Raw genomic sequence first — 15,000 nt, forward strand, 5'->3', positions numbered from 1 at the left:
GTTTCAGTTGATGAAGCTCCTACTGAATGTCTCACTCTGATGAATGAATGTTGGAATGAAGATCCGAGTAAGAGGCCAAGCTTTGATGAAATTTTTAAACAGGTAAGGCAAGTCTGTCTCCTGTCACTTCCTGCTTTCTGCTAGAAAGATTTTAATGTGACAGTGTGACCTGTTTGCTTCCAGTTTCGAGGTATCAGCAGAGGAAGGAGGGCAAACATCATTGACTCCATGCTGCGGATGTTAGAGCAGTACAGCTCAAACTTGGAGGATCTGATCCGAGAACGAACAGATGAACTGGAGATTGAGAGAAACAAGACAGAAAAGTTGGTGGGGCAGCTCTTGCCAAAGTAAGACAGAATCCATATAAAACTAAAACCACAAGTTACTGCTAATAATTAGCATAAGTGTGAATTGGGGGCAGGGCCATAGTTTCCGATGAGGAGGTGAGTAAGAGTCTTTGGGTGGGTGGGTCCTTGGGCCCGAATCTAGTTGCAGATAAAAAGAAAGTTGTCCCATGATGTAGCATTTGGTCCTGATGGAATGCAGACTCCTGATGAAAAGTAATCATGGTCTGAGATTTCAACCTATGTTAGGGCAGTGGAGGTGTACAGGTCCTTTAGAGAGGCCAAACTACAGCCAATCACCTTTTCAGGTTGCAGATTATTCTGACAACACATCACCAAATGATAACCCTTTCACCTGTAGCTGGATTCATACCTATCATAGAGGGTGGTCTTATCAGCGAACATCAGAATCTTAGCAGATTGTACAGTTGTAGATATAGCAGGAGAAAGAAGATAGCTTGGTGGATAACCAGTGATAATAGTCCAGAAGACAGAAACATGATTTCCCAGCTTCACCTGCTGTTTCCTGTCAGACAGGAAGTCTGTGGTCCACCTGCAGTTTGAGTCAGGCGCATTCAGCTGAGAGAGGTTGTTCTGTAGCAGACTGGGATGATGATGGTGTTAATGGTTGACCTAAAATCCTCTTCCTACAGAGTTCAGGTCTTGAGGGATTAAGTGGAGAGCAATATTTAAGACATCATCTTATCTGCTGGCTCTGTAGATGAAATACAGACACGGCAGGAGGATGTATGTGATGACTGGCGCTGTCACTTGGTGTTGGCTCTCACTGCGGTATTGTATCACTCCCTGTTCCTGTTTCGGAGCACAGTGATGTTTTCCTGTCTCTTAGCTGGTTAATCTGTATAGCTCGATTTATCTAGATAACGACATATTTCAGTGTAATCTTCATATGCTTTATGTAGAGCACACTCTTTGCTGAATCATCTGTATTCATATTATTCACTTTGTTTTTAGTAATTCTCTAGCTTAGGGTTGCTAGTAGCTTTGCTCTTAGCCAACTCACTAGCAGCATAGCATCTTCTCCTGTCCCTCCTGCACTTTATCCTGCTCTGAGGGTCACATGTTTAGTTACTCCTCGGCCTCCTTTAGCAGTAATGGTACTTGTAATAAATGTAGTCTGTTTGTAGCTCTGGAGGCCAGGCTTTCTGATTTGGAGACTCGGCTCCGCACCCTGGAAAATCCTATAGCTAGCCAGGCCCCTGTAGCGGGTGCGGACCATGGTAGCTTAGCCGCTGTTAGCTCCCCCCCAGCAGATCCCGAGCAGCAGGGAAAGCAGGCCAGCTGGGTGACGGTGAGGAGGAAGCGTAGTCCTAAGCAGAAGCCCCGGGTACACCACCAACCTGTTCACGTCTCTAACCGTTTTTCTCCACTTGGCGACACACCCGCCGAGGAACAAACTCTGGTTATTGGCGACTCTGTTTTGAGAAACGTGAAGCTAGAGACACCGGCGACCATAGTCAAATGTCTTCCAGGGGCCAGAGCAGGCGACATTCATGGAAATTTGAAACTGCTGGCTAAGGCTAATTGTAGATTTGATAATATCATTATTTAGGTTGGCAGTAATGACACCCGGTTACGCCAATCGGAGGTCACTAAAATTAATATTGACTCGGTGTGTAACTTTACAAAAACAATGTCGGACTCTGTAGTTTTCTCTGGGCCCCTCCCCAATCAGACCAGGAGCGACATGTTTAGCTGGATGTTCTCCTTGAATCACTGGCTGTCTGAGTGGTGTCCAAAAAAATGACGTGGGCTTCATAGATAATTGGCAAAATTTCTGGGGAAAACCTGGTCTTGTTAGGAGAGACGGCATCCATCCCACTTTGGATGGAGTAGCTCTCATTTCTAGAAATCTGGCCAAATTTATTAACCCTCCTAAAACCTGACTACCCAGGGTTGAGACCAGGAAGCAGAGCTGCAGTCTTACATGCCTCTCTGCAGCTTCTCTCCTCCTGCCATCACCCGAAAACCCCATCCCCACAGAGTCGGTGCCTGCTCCCAGACCACCAAAAAACAAAGCTAAAATCAGTAAAAAGCTATTTAAGCATAAAAATTCAAAAACGATAAATAATACAACTTTATCAACTGTACCAAAGAATAAAACAATTAAATGTGGATTATTACACATTAGGTCTCTCTCTTCCAAGTCTCTGTTAGTAAATGATTAATAATCGATTAACATATTGATTTATTCTGCCTTACAGAAACCTGCTTACAGCAGGATGAATATGTTAGTTTAAATGAATCAACACCCCCGAGTCACAGTAACTGTCAGAATGTTTAAAGCACAGGTCGAGGAGGAGGATTAGCTGCAATCTTCAATTCCAGCTTAGTAATTAATCTAAGACCCAGACAAAGCTTTAATTCTTTTGAAAGCCTGACTCTTAGTCTTGTGACTTTTAGACCCGAGTCATACTAACTGTCAGAATGCTTGAAGCATAGATTGTGGAGGAAGATTAGCTGCAATCTTCCATTACAGCTTATTAATTCATTGAAGACACAGACAGTTTTAATTCATTGTCAACCCTAACTGGGAAAATCAAAAACCTGTTTTATTTGTTATTATCTATCGTCCACCTGGTCCTTACTCAGAGTTTCTGTCTGATTTCTCAGACTTTTTATCTGATTTAGTGCTCAGTTCAATAAAATAATTATAGTGGGTGATTTTAACATCCATGTAGATGCTGAGAATGACAGCCTCAACACTGCATTTAATCTATTATTAGATTCAATTAGCTTCTATCAAAATGTAAAGGAGCCCACCCACCACTTTAATCATACTCTGGATCTTGTCCTGACATGTGGCATAGAAACTGAAGACTTAACAGTATTCCCTGAAAGCCCCCTCCTGTCTGATTATTTCTTACTAACATTTACTTTAATGGATTACACAGCAGTGGGGAATAAGTTTTATTACAGTAGAAGTCTTTCTGAAAGTGCTGTAACTAAGTTTAAGGATCTAATTCCTTCATTGTTATGCTCTTCAGTGCCATGTGCCAACACAGTGCAGAGCAGCTCCCAGTGAGGTCGATTATCTCGTCAATAGTTTTACATCCTCACTGTGTACGACTTTGGATACTGTGGCTCCTCTGAAAAGGAAAGCTTCAAATCAGAAGTGCCTGACTCTGTGGTATCATTCACAAACGCACAGCTTAAAGCAGATAACCCGAAAGCTGGAGAGGGAATGGCGTCTCACTAAATTAGAAGATGCTCATTTAGCCTGGAAAAAGAGTTTGTTGCTCTATAAAAAAGCCCTCTGTAAAGCTAGGACATCTTACTACTCATCATTAATTGAAGAAAATAAGAACAACCCCAGGTTTGTTTTCAGCACTTTAGCCAGGCTGACAAAGAGTCAGAGCTCTGTAGAGCCGAGTATTCCTTTCACTTTAACTAGAAGTGACTTCATGGATTTCTTTACAAATAAAATTTTAGACATTAGAGAAAAAATTATTCATAACCATCTCAAAGATTGATCTTCATGTTTGGCTGCTTTCAGCACTGCTGGTGTTTAATTAGACTCTTTGGCTCCAGTTGATCGTTCTGCGTTAACTTCAATAGTTACTTCCTCCAAACCAGCAACATGTTTATTAGATCCCATTCCTACTAGACTGTTCAAAGTAGTCTTTCCATTTTTGATGCTTCTATCTTAGAAATGAGGGTCCGTCCGTTAGTCGAACCTCGGATCCAGGAGGAACAATGCGGTTTTCGACCTGGCCGCGGAACGCTGGACCAGCTCTTTATCCTCTCAAGGATATTCGAGTGTGCGTGGGAGTTTGCCCAACCAGTCTACATGTGCTTTGTGGACTTGGAGAAGGCATTCGACCGCGTCCCTCGGGGTGTCCTTTGGGAGGTCCTGCGGGAGTATGGGGTGTCTGGCCCGTTGTTGCAGGCCATTCAGTCTTTGTACAACCGCAGTGAGAGCTTGGTCCGTATAGCCGGTAATAAGTCGGATTCGTTTCCTGTGGGTGTTGGACTCCGTCAGGGCTGCCCTTTGTCACCGATTCTGTTCATAATTTTTATGGAGAGAATTTCTAGGCGTAGCCAGGTGGCGGAAGGCTTCTTCCTCGGTGGCCTCAGAGTCTCATCTCTGCTTTTTGCGGATGATGCGGTTCTGTTGGCTTCATCAGGGGGGGGCCTCCAGCTCGCAGTGGAACGGTTCGCAGCCGAGTGTAAAGCGGCCAGTATGAGAATCCGCACCTCTAAGTCTGAGGCCATGGTCCTCAGCCGGAAAAAGGTGGAGTGCTCTCTCCGGCTCAGGAACGAGTTCTTACCCCATGTGGAGGAGTTCAAGTATCTCGGAGTCTTGGTCACGAGTGATGGGAGAAGGGAGCGGGAGATCGACAGACGGATCGGGGCTGCCTCTGCAGTGATGCGGACGCTGCACCGGTCTGTCGTGGTGAAGAGAGAGCTTAGTGTAAAAGCGAAGCTCTTGATTTACTGGTCGATCTACGTTCCTACCCTCACCTATGGCCACGAGCTTTGGGTAGTGACCAAAAGAATAAGATCGCGAATACAAGCGGCAGAAATGAGTTTCCTTCGAAGGGTGGCTGGCCTCTCCCTTAGAGATAAGGTGAGGAGTGCGGCCATCCGGGAGGGGCTCAGAGTAGAGCTGCTGCTCCTCCATATCGAAAGGAGCCAGTTGAGGTGGCTCGGGCATCTGATTAGGATGCCTCCTGGCCGCCTCTTAGGTGAGGTGTTCCGGGCATGTCCCACCGGGAAGAGGCCCCGTGGTAGACCCAGGACACGCTGGAGGGATTATATCTCTCGGCTGGCCTGGGAACGCCTTGGGGTCCCTCCGGATGAGCTGGAGGAGGTGGCTGGGGAGAGGGAAGCCTGGGCTTCTTTGCTTAGGCTCCTGCCCCCGCGACCCGGCGCCGGATAAGCGGAAGAGAATGGATGGATGGATGGATCTTAGAAATGATCAATCTGTCTTTATTAGTTGGCTATGTACCACAGGGCTTCAAGGTGGCTGTAATTAAACTGCTACTTAAAAAGCCATCACTGACCCAGCTGTCTTAGCTAATTATAGGCCAATCTCCAACCTTCCTTTTCTCTCAAAGATCCTTGAAAGAGTAGTTGTAAAGCAGCTAACTGATCATCTGCAGAGGAACGGTTTATTTGAAGAGTTTCAGTCAGGTTTCAGAATTCATCACAGTACAAAAACAGCATTAGTGAAGGTTACCAATGATCTTCTCACAGCCTCTGACAGTGGACTCATCTCTGTGCTTGTCCTGTTGGACCTCAGTGCAGCTTTGATACTGCTGACCATAACCTTTTATTACAGAGATTAGAGCATACTATAGGTATTAAAGGTACTGCACTGCAGTGGTTTGAATCATATTTATCTAATAGACTCCAATTTGTTCATGTACATGGGGAGTCTTCTTCACACACTAAGGTTAATTATGGAGTTCCACAGGGTTCTGTGCTAGGACCAATTCTATTTACATTATACATGCTTCCCTTAGGCAGTATTATTAGAAAGTATTATTATTAGAAAGCATTGCATTTTCATTGTTATGCAGATGATACTCAGCTTTATCTATCGATGAAGCCAGATGACACACATCAATTATTTAAACTGCAGGAATGTCTTAAAGACATTAAGGCCTGGATGACCTCTAATTTCCTGCTTCTAAATTCAGATAAAACTGAAATTCTTGTTCTCGGCCCCACAAATCTTAGAAACATGGTGTGAAACCAGATACTTACTCTGGATGGCTTTACTTTGGCCTCCAGTAACACTGTGAGAAATCTTGGAGTCATTTTTGACCAGGATTTGTCCTTCAATGCACATATTAAACAAATATGTAGGACCGCATTTTTAATTTGCGCAATATTTCTAAAATTAGAAACATCCTTTCTCAGAGTGATGCTGAAAAGCTTATTCATGCATTTATTACTTCTAGGGTGGACTATTGTAATTCATTATTATCAGGCTGTCCTAAAAGCTCCCTGAAAAGCCTTCAGCTGATCCAAAATGCTGCAGCTAGAGTACTGACAGGGACTAGAAAGAGAGAGCATATTTCTCCCATATTGGCTTCTCTTCATTGGCTCCCTGTTAAATCTAGAATAGAATTTAAAATCCTGCTCCTCACATACAAGGTCTTGAATAATTAGGCCCCATCTTATCTCAAAGACCTCATAGTCCCATATCACCCCAACAGAGCACTTCGCTCTCAGACTGCTGGCTTACTTGTGGTTCCTAGGATACTTAAGAGTAGAATGGGAGGCAGAGCCTTCAGCTTTCAGGCCCCTCTTCTGTGGAACCAGCTCCCAGCTTGGATTCGGGAGACAGACACCCTCTCTATTTTTAAGAATAGACTTAAAACAATCCTTTTTGATCAAGGTTTATAGTTAGCACTGGATCAGGTGACCCTGAACCCTCCCTTAGGCCTAGGCAGCTGGGGGGTTCCCATGATGCACTTAGTGTTTCTTTTTATTCACCTTCTTTTATTGAGCTTATACATCACTGTGCATTTAATCATTAGTTATTATTAATCTCTGGCTCTCTTACACAGTGTATTTTTTTTGTCCTGTCTCTCCCCCCCAGCCTTAAACGGTCGCGGCAGATGTCTGCCCCTCCCTGAGTCTGATTCTGCTGGAGGGTCTACCTGTTAAAAAAGCCTACTTGTAGGGGGTTGTTTTGATTGTTGGGTTTTCTCTGTAATTATTGTAGTGCCCTGAGGCAGCTGTTGTTATTTTGATGCTGTATAACTAAAATTGAATTGAATTGAATAGTGTGGTGTAATGACAGCCCGCTTTCTGTTTAACCTGCCAGAATGTAGTCATTTCTCTGCACAGAAAAGTAATAAATCAATCAACAGCTTGTCACATAGAATATGTAATTCATTGTTTGCTTCTTAATTATGTTTTGTTCCAGGTCAGTGGCTCAGGCATTGAAGAAAGGGAAGCCCGTCCGACCTGAACATTATTCAGACTGCACCCTTTACTTCAGTGACATTGTTGGATTTACAACAATATCAGCTCTCAGTGAGCCCATTGAGGTACAAATTGTTTGAGCATCTTTTTTGTGTTATTCATCTGTCACTGTTTAACCAAGTGTGTGTGTGTGTGTGTGTGTGTGTCCATGTGTCTGTGTGTCCATGTGTGCAGGTGGTTGACCTGCTGAATGACCTCTACACCATGTTTGATGCCATCATTGCACTCCATGATGTCTACAAGGTAATGCACTTCCATTTCAGCCATGGCTGTCTGACCTGAAATAACAGGTTTCTTTCTTTTTTCTTTCTCTGACCCTCCTGATTCTCTGAACAAAGAAATAACAGATTTATTTGTGTTTACTTATAGGTGGAAACTATTGGAGATGCCTACATGGTGGCTTCAGGTGTTCCCAACAGAAATGGGAATCGGCACGCAGCTGAAGTGGCCAACATGTCTCTGGACATCCTGCACTCAATAGGAGCCTTTAAGATCAAACATATGCCAGAGATTAAAGTCAAAATACGCATTGGACTGCACTCAGGTACACATGCCCACAGATTACCTGCTTATTCAGTACCATGGCATTAGGAGACAGTTCATTTAGCAATCCAATTAATATTTAGAGCATGTTTAAATGTGCAAATTGCGTCATTTAAATAATCAATTAAATAAAGTTTGCTCAATGCTTCTCAGGTGTAAGCTACCCTTATAGTAGACACATATTTATTAGAAAGATTAGTGAAGGTCAACTTCTGTGCCCAGCTCGTGTTAAAGCGTGTTTTTTGCTTGTGAAGGAATGAGTCATAAACACTTTAGTTCTCATGCAAAAGATTTTATATATTGAAGAATCAGAAAATTATCACATGTACATGCGGGCAAATCTTGGGAGAGAGACAGGCATCTCAGCAGCTGGCTGTGGTTCTCCCCCTGGAAGAGCACTGCTTTAACCCCTTAACTGGCGGCGCCAAAATCACCAAAAACGCCTGAAAAAGCATACCCAAATTAAATCAGCTGCTGTTCCTGAACTCTTTGGAGTACATGCAAAAGCTTGATCTCTTTGTAAAGAAGACAAGCTATATTTTTCATTTCTGCAGTCAAAAATGCTGTACCTGTAATGAGTATGTAGCTATTAAGTTTGGAACACAGAAAAATTAGACAATTTTTACCTCGCCTGGATTTTTCCTGTTAGTTTTTATCTAATTACACACTGAGTGTAGAAGGTATGGATTGGAAAATATAATGAAGCTGTAGAATCAAGTCTTTTTACCATGTATTTCAAATTTTATCAAGATAGCACAAAAACCTACTGTTTTGTAAAGGTTTTTGTGTGTTGATCTCAGGTGTGGTCTTGCTTGTGCCATTTGGAGATGGCCAAGTGCCACATGTGAGCAGCCTTTGTTGTACAAACTTCAAATGGCTGTAACTCATCAATGCTTCAACATACAGTCATCAATAAGGGCTCTAATCAAAGATACTACCTTGAGGAATCCTCTGATATACACAAAGTTACTGATAGTACAAATTAATTACAATTATAGACATATAAATCAGAGGTTGCCCTAATTTGTAAAAGAAGGAAAATGTTAGGCCTTCATTCACAACACCCCCCCCCCCCCCCAAGTCTATTTTCAGTGATTCCTTCACACACACAAAACAAATAAATTATATATTGATCAAAAGTTACAGTAAATGTAAACACTACATATACACATAAAATAAAAAACCACAATCCTCCCAATAGTCCTTCTCTGATACACAACTTACAACCCCCCCACCCCCACAAACAAAATTTACACAAAGCCCACCACAAAGCAGAAAACTTTCTGTAAAACTTTAGACACTTAACTCGTCAAAAAAAAGCTCTGAGCCTTTGTCCTCCTCATCCTCATTACATCTAAACAGCATATAATATGACGATGAGCTGAGAATAAAACGTAACACGTACCGTGGTTCGCCCTTGGAGTACAGCTGTTCGTTCGCGAGATTCCGTAAAACCGGTCGAATCAGCGATTAAATCCTCTAATAAACAATAATCCACTCTCGTGAGTCATTTCGTCACTTCGTTGAATAAATATAGTGGGTTTTTGATGCATTCCGACAATCCGTTGGTGAGAAAAAGCTTTGTAAACACTGTTTACGCACGACTGCACACAGACTCTCACTTCCTGCTGTTTCACACACGGAGGACGCACTGATTACGCAGGGAGTTTATGGTTTCATATGAAAACCCACCCCATAGTGCCATATACCCATGTGTCAGGAATTTTATTGGCTATACATCTGTGGTTTTGGATTTTGGGTCAGAGTCGACCAATCAGAACGATTGGACAAGATTTGGGGGCAGGTCTAGAAAAGTCACATGACACTGTCTCATTATTGGCTCTGGAGAACCCATTTCATAACATGATTGGACAAATGAGGTGTCAATCCAATTCTGAGGGTCTAGTCTGTCATATAAAAGCATCATAAGGGCGAACTGCAGCGTAACTGTGATGCTATGAGGCTTCAAAGTCTGAAATCGCTACAGAGGGCCCGGTGGCGGGCCCTTGCCAGTTAACAGGCTAAACTAACCATAATTTATACTGCCATTATCTAAACATGAACAAATTCTGGACCATTTGTCATTCAGTCTTGTCCAAGCTGGTTTTTCATGACCCAGATTCTTGTCATCATCAGTGGAGTCATAAAGCACATCTTCTTCCTGATGTTTTAATTTGTCATACAGAGCAATCTTGTCCAGATTAATAACAGAATATGGTGACATTGGTGATGTTTTAATTGTATGTACGGTGGCTGAACCTCCAAGATAAGATGAACTGAGAGAGAAGTTAGTCAGGCACTTTCTGTCTGTTCCTCTCTATCTGATATATGATTATTTAATTGTTTATTTTTTGGTTGATCCACTGTTTATTAATTAATTAATTCCCTGGAGTTTAATTTTAAGCATTTGTCATTTTATTCACTGAGTAAAAATAACCCCTAACACTAGACAGAAAGTTTTACAAATAGCTGGACTAGTGGCTTATCATATTCAGTGGAACAAATAAGCTGGTACTCAGACCACAGGAGTATCATTGTATCAAATCTTTATTTTGAACATATACCCCAAAAAATTAAATTCACATGCAATCAGTGAAATGTTTTTTTTTACTGATAACTTGCTCATTCTTTATATCTGTTCTGATTATACAATCTAAAATATACATATGTGCATAATATGTACAAAATTCACAGTCCCTTGTTACATTATCTTTATGAATTAATCTATAATTATTTAAGTATACCTAGCCAGAAGTATTGCTTTTTTATAGTGTGTCATAATAATCAGTTATCAGTACATCCATATAAATATTTAACACCCTACCTCATTCATGTAGTGCTTTATAAGTGTTATTTTATATAATTTTTAAAAACTGATTTAAATTAGCACATCTCCACAGATTGCTATGCACATGCTGTCACAATCTGCTGTGGCAGGCAAGACCCCAATACAGGACTCTCAAGGCACAAGCTGTATTTAACTTAAGCTTGATTAAATAAACTAAAAACAAAACTGGACAAGAGCCAGCTACACAAATACATGAAACTCAAAATGCAAAGCACCCAGCAGGTAAGCTGACTTTTGTGGCTACACAGATGAGGATGCAATAAAGGACAAAGACAAAAACAGAAAATAAATACACAAGGGCTAATGATTAGAGTGGAATCAGTTGGAATCACAGCTGAACGTAGTTTCAGAGACGAGATAAGGGGAAGCAAAACTAAACACTAAGTACAAGGAACACTAGACTGTCGAAATAAAACAGGAAGTAACTAAACATGGTACACGCAGACTTGACATACAGGGAGGCTGTCACACAGAGGGAACCTAAACACAAAAGACAAGGAAATAATGGGAAGGCAAACTAAACACAAAAAGGGCCAAGACACAGGGACAAAACAGACACGGGGAAAACGAGAACGAAGGGAAATGAAACCAAATGAAATACCATAACTAATAACCGGTCACCAAAACAATAACAAACTGAGGATCTAAACTGTAAAGAAATCTAAGAAAATACAACAAAAACAGAACCTCAGAAAAACTCTAAAATACTGGGTCATCAGCCGAGGACGATAACACATGGTCCTTATTTTTGTCCTTCCTTTATGTTTTTTTAAAACTTAGCTCTGTCGTCCACTCATAACCTCCTTCTCTATGAATATTTTTTAATGTTTGACATTTCTTGCTTTTTACAATATTTGACTAGTTTAAAATTTTACCAGATCCACAAATTTCAACACTTTTGACCTTAAAAATAGAGTTTGTGTGCTACCGATATCCAAAATTATTAACTATCCTTATTGTTACTTTTTGTAATGTGCATAGTGCCAGTAGCATGCTTTTGTATGAGTTACCCATTATCTCCACACAATAATTCAAGTAAGATAAAACCACTGAACACCATAAAATATGCAACGATTTCTGGTTCTGAAAGTGCCTTGTTTTTCCTAACACAGTGATGGTCTGTTATTTGACTAATATGAGGTTTCCTGCAGATTTTATGATCCAGCATCACACCCATAAATTTGTAGTCATACACCTTTCTATACATACATTAAAACCCAAATTGGGTGGGCAGGTGACTGCTGCTTGAAATTAGCCTTTTTCCCAGCTGGTATTGATTTGATCCTATATCTCAGATTAGGGAGATGTAGCCGCAGCAGTGCGGTGGTTAGCAGTGTGGGTTTTAATCCACTCCACTTTTCTGTGTGGAGAACCACCCCCATTCTCCCTGTGCCTGCATCAGTTCTCTCTGTACTTCAGCTTCCTTCCAGAGTTCAAAGACATGAATGTGAGTGTGAACGGTTGTCTGTCTCTGTGTTAGCCCTGTGACAGACTGGTGGCCTGTCCAGGTGTACCCTGCCTCTCACTCAGCTGACAGTGCTGGTAAAAGACCATCTCCTCCTGTCTTCAGGTCCGGTGGTAGCAGGTGTGGTCGGACTCAAGATGCCCAGGTACTGTCTGTTTGGAGACACGGTGACCACGGCCTCACTCATGGAGTCCTCTGGGCTGCGTATGTAAAAATCATTGATCACTCAGAAATCATTCTTACATCAGTGTTTCACTTTTGTGTGTATAAATTATGTCAGAATCAGTATTTCCTCCTGATTTTCAGTATGATGTGTTTGCAGCCTACAGGATCCACATCAGTCTGAGTACGGTCAAAGTCCTGACCAGTCTCAAAGTGGGATACCACATAGACACCAGGAAGGCACAGGTATATGCAGCACATGTCAACACTATTAGAAATAAACTATGAAACACAAATACAGAAAATTCATCAGACTGAACAAAGAGTAAAAAAATAAATAAATCTACTAGTTTTAGAAAATATTTTAGGAGTCTTTATTCAGAAGATAGTCCAATCAGACTCAAATCCACACTGATGTAATCCAGTCAGGTCTGGTCCACTTCCACACTGATCCCGTCTGATGTGAGTGCTTGTGTTGTGCAGGTGAAGGGCACAGAGGACACATACTGGCTGATGGGCCGAGATGATTTTAATAAACCTCTTCCTGTTCCTCCAGACCTCACCGGAGGGTAAGAACACAGTTATCATGACCATCAGAAGCGTTGATCAATAGTCAAATATTACACTGACAAGAGTCCAAGATGGCGCAGGTGTGTGTGTGGCTACCTATCTGTTGCTGTCATTTTTGTTTATTTTTGTGCTGTTTCTGGCTCTCTGCACTAAAGGGATATTTATAAAGGGATATAAAAAAATAGTTATCTTGAATTGTGGCGGACAGTATTTGTTGCCTTTGTTCCTGACACAAATTCTTTCTACTGTTTTCTGAGTAAAGTATGTATTACCTCCAGGCTTCTTTGTGTCCTGGTGGTTCCTGGATCTCACTGATGCTTGCTTGTGGTACCTGTGGTTGATGGGGTGAATTAGAGACTGAGGTCATTGCATCATGGTCCAGCTGAAACTCAGGCTCCAATTCAATTTCCTGTTAGATTTGGCCTGGTAAATGCCAGATCACTGGTAAATAAAACTTATATCCTTCGGTACCTCAACGAAAGGAGGTGGCACAGCGGCTGTTTATAAAAAGGACTATAAATGTAAGCAGTGTTTTTTATCAAGTTCATTCTCCAGTTTTGAATTGACTATTTGAAGTGGGTCGCTCTAAGTGGGTACTGTGTGCTGTCATCTACCCCCCCCCCCCCCCCCCCCCCCCTTCCCAAATTCAATAAGGACTTCATAACTGAGTTCTCTGACTTTTTGGCTGGAATCATGCCTAATTATGATCATGCCCTTATTATTGGAAATTTTAATATTGTGCGTTGTCCTGATAAGCCATTGATAAATGACTTTTAAAATCTTATTGACTCTTTAAATTTGGTGCAATAAGTATCTGGTCCTACACACAAACTTGGACACACACTGGATCTTGTTCTCTCACATTGTCTGCCTGTGTTAAACCGGGAGATTTGCAACACTGTCTTCTTGGATCACATGCCTGTGTTATTTGAAGTTGGGTTGTCTCATACCACAGTCAAAATTTGCGCCCCTGTTTGGTGCTGTCGGATCTTCAGCTTTTCCACTGCTGATCGGTTCTCTGCTGTTTTCTGTACTCCCCCTGATTCATTAAACCAGCTCGGTGTCTGGTTTAATTCCTCCTGTCAAACCATTTTGGACTCTGTGGCTCCAGTAAAATCTAAACACCCCAAAGCTAGATCTGAGCCCTGGTTCAATAATATAACTCATACAGTCAGACGGGAGTGTCGCAGAGCTGAACGCAAGTGGAAGAAGGACAGGCTGCAGGTGTTACACCATATGGTAAAGGCCTGTTGGTGCTGTTACCAAAACACTGTTAAAGAGGCTAAAATAAAATACCTGTCAAATATCATTGCATCCAACTCCCATAACCCACGCCTATTATTTAAAACTATCGACTCCATCCTGAATGCTTCAGTCTGCCTGTTTGAAACCTCTTCTGATATGTGCAATAAGTTTTTACACTTTTTTATTGATGCGGTTGCCAGTACAGTAATCCCTCGCTACTTCGCGGTTCGTTTTTTGCGGACTCGCTGTTTCGCGGGTTTTCAATCAATATTAGTCTAAAATATTTATTGCTGTACTTTTGCTGTTTTGCAGGTTTTTGCGGTACTCATTCTTCACATGCGTAGCACGTGTTGTACAAACCGGATTCCAAAAAAGTTGGGACACTAAACAAATTGTGAATAAAAACTGAATGCAATGATGTGGAGGTGCCAACATCTAATATTTTATTCAGAATAGAACACAAATCACAGATCCAGACATCTGTTGAGTTTAGTAAGAAGAAGGGGGGATGCCACACAGTGGTAAAAATGGCCTTGTCTCAACTTTTTTGGGATTTGTTGATGTCATGTAATTTTGAAACAACATATTTTTCCCTTAAAATGATACATTCTCTCGGTTTAAACTTTTGATCTGTGATTTGTGTTCTATTCTGAATAAAATATTAGATGTTGGCACCTCCACATCATTGCATTCAGTTTTTATTCACAATTTGTTTAGTGTCCCAACTTTTTTGGAATCCAGTTTGTAATGTATATATTTGGTGTATAAGTGTATGGGGAGGGTTTATAAAAACTTAAAATTGTGTATAACTACTAAAATAATGTATAAGTCAAAATAAATATAGCGTCCCTACTTCGCGG

At 41.5% G+C, this 15,000-nt stretch overlaps 1 protein-coding gene across 1 annotated transcript in view; it reads left to right on the forward strand.

Annotated features, from left to right (window-relative positions):
* LOC115775468 (retinal guanylyl cyclase 1-like) overlaps window positions 1–15,000 on the forward strand; it is a gene marked incomplete at its 5' end in the record, with an annotated part of 30,748 nt that overhangs the window by 858 nt on the left and 14,890 nt on the right. Inside the window, 8 exons of the mRNA XM_030723004.1 lie at window positions 1–102; window positions 184–347; window positions 7,249–7,372; window positions 7,482–7,550; window positions 7,677–7,851; window positions 12,269–12,367; window positions 12,486–12,571; window positions 12,809–12,894. The exon at window positions 1–102 is cut by the window's left edge and continues 47 nt beyond it. Of these exons, the coding sequence (XP_030578864.1) occupies window positions 1–102; window positions 184–347; window positions 7,249–7,372; window positions 7,482–7,550; window positions 7,677–7,851; window positions 12,269–12,367; window positions 12,486–12,571; window positions 12,809–12,894 (905 nt within the window). The remainder of the gene's footprint in view (window positions 103–183; window positions 348–7,248; window positions 7,373–7,481; window positions 7,551–7,676; window positions 7,852–12,268; window positions 12,368–12,485; window positions 12,572–12,808; window positions 12,895–15,000) is intronic.

Source organism: Archocentrus centrarchus, unplaced genomic scaffold (genome assembly GCF_007364275.1).
Source record: "Archocentrus centrarchus isolate MPI-CPG fArcCen1 unplaced genomic scaffold, fArcCen1 scaffold_146_ctg1, whole genome shotgun sequence".
In the NCBI taxonomy this organism is placed as follows: domain Eukaryota; kingdom Metazoa; phylum Chordata; class Actinopteri; order Cichliformes; family Cichlidae; genus Archocentrus; species Archocentrus centrarchus.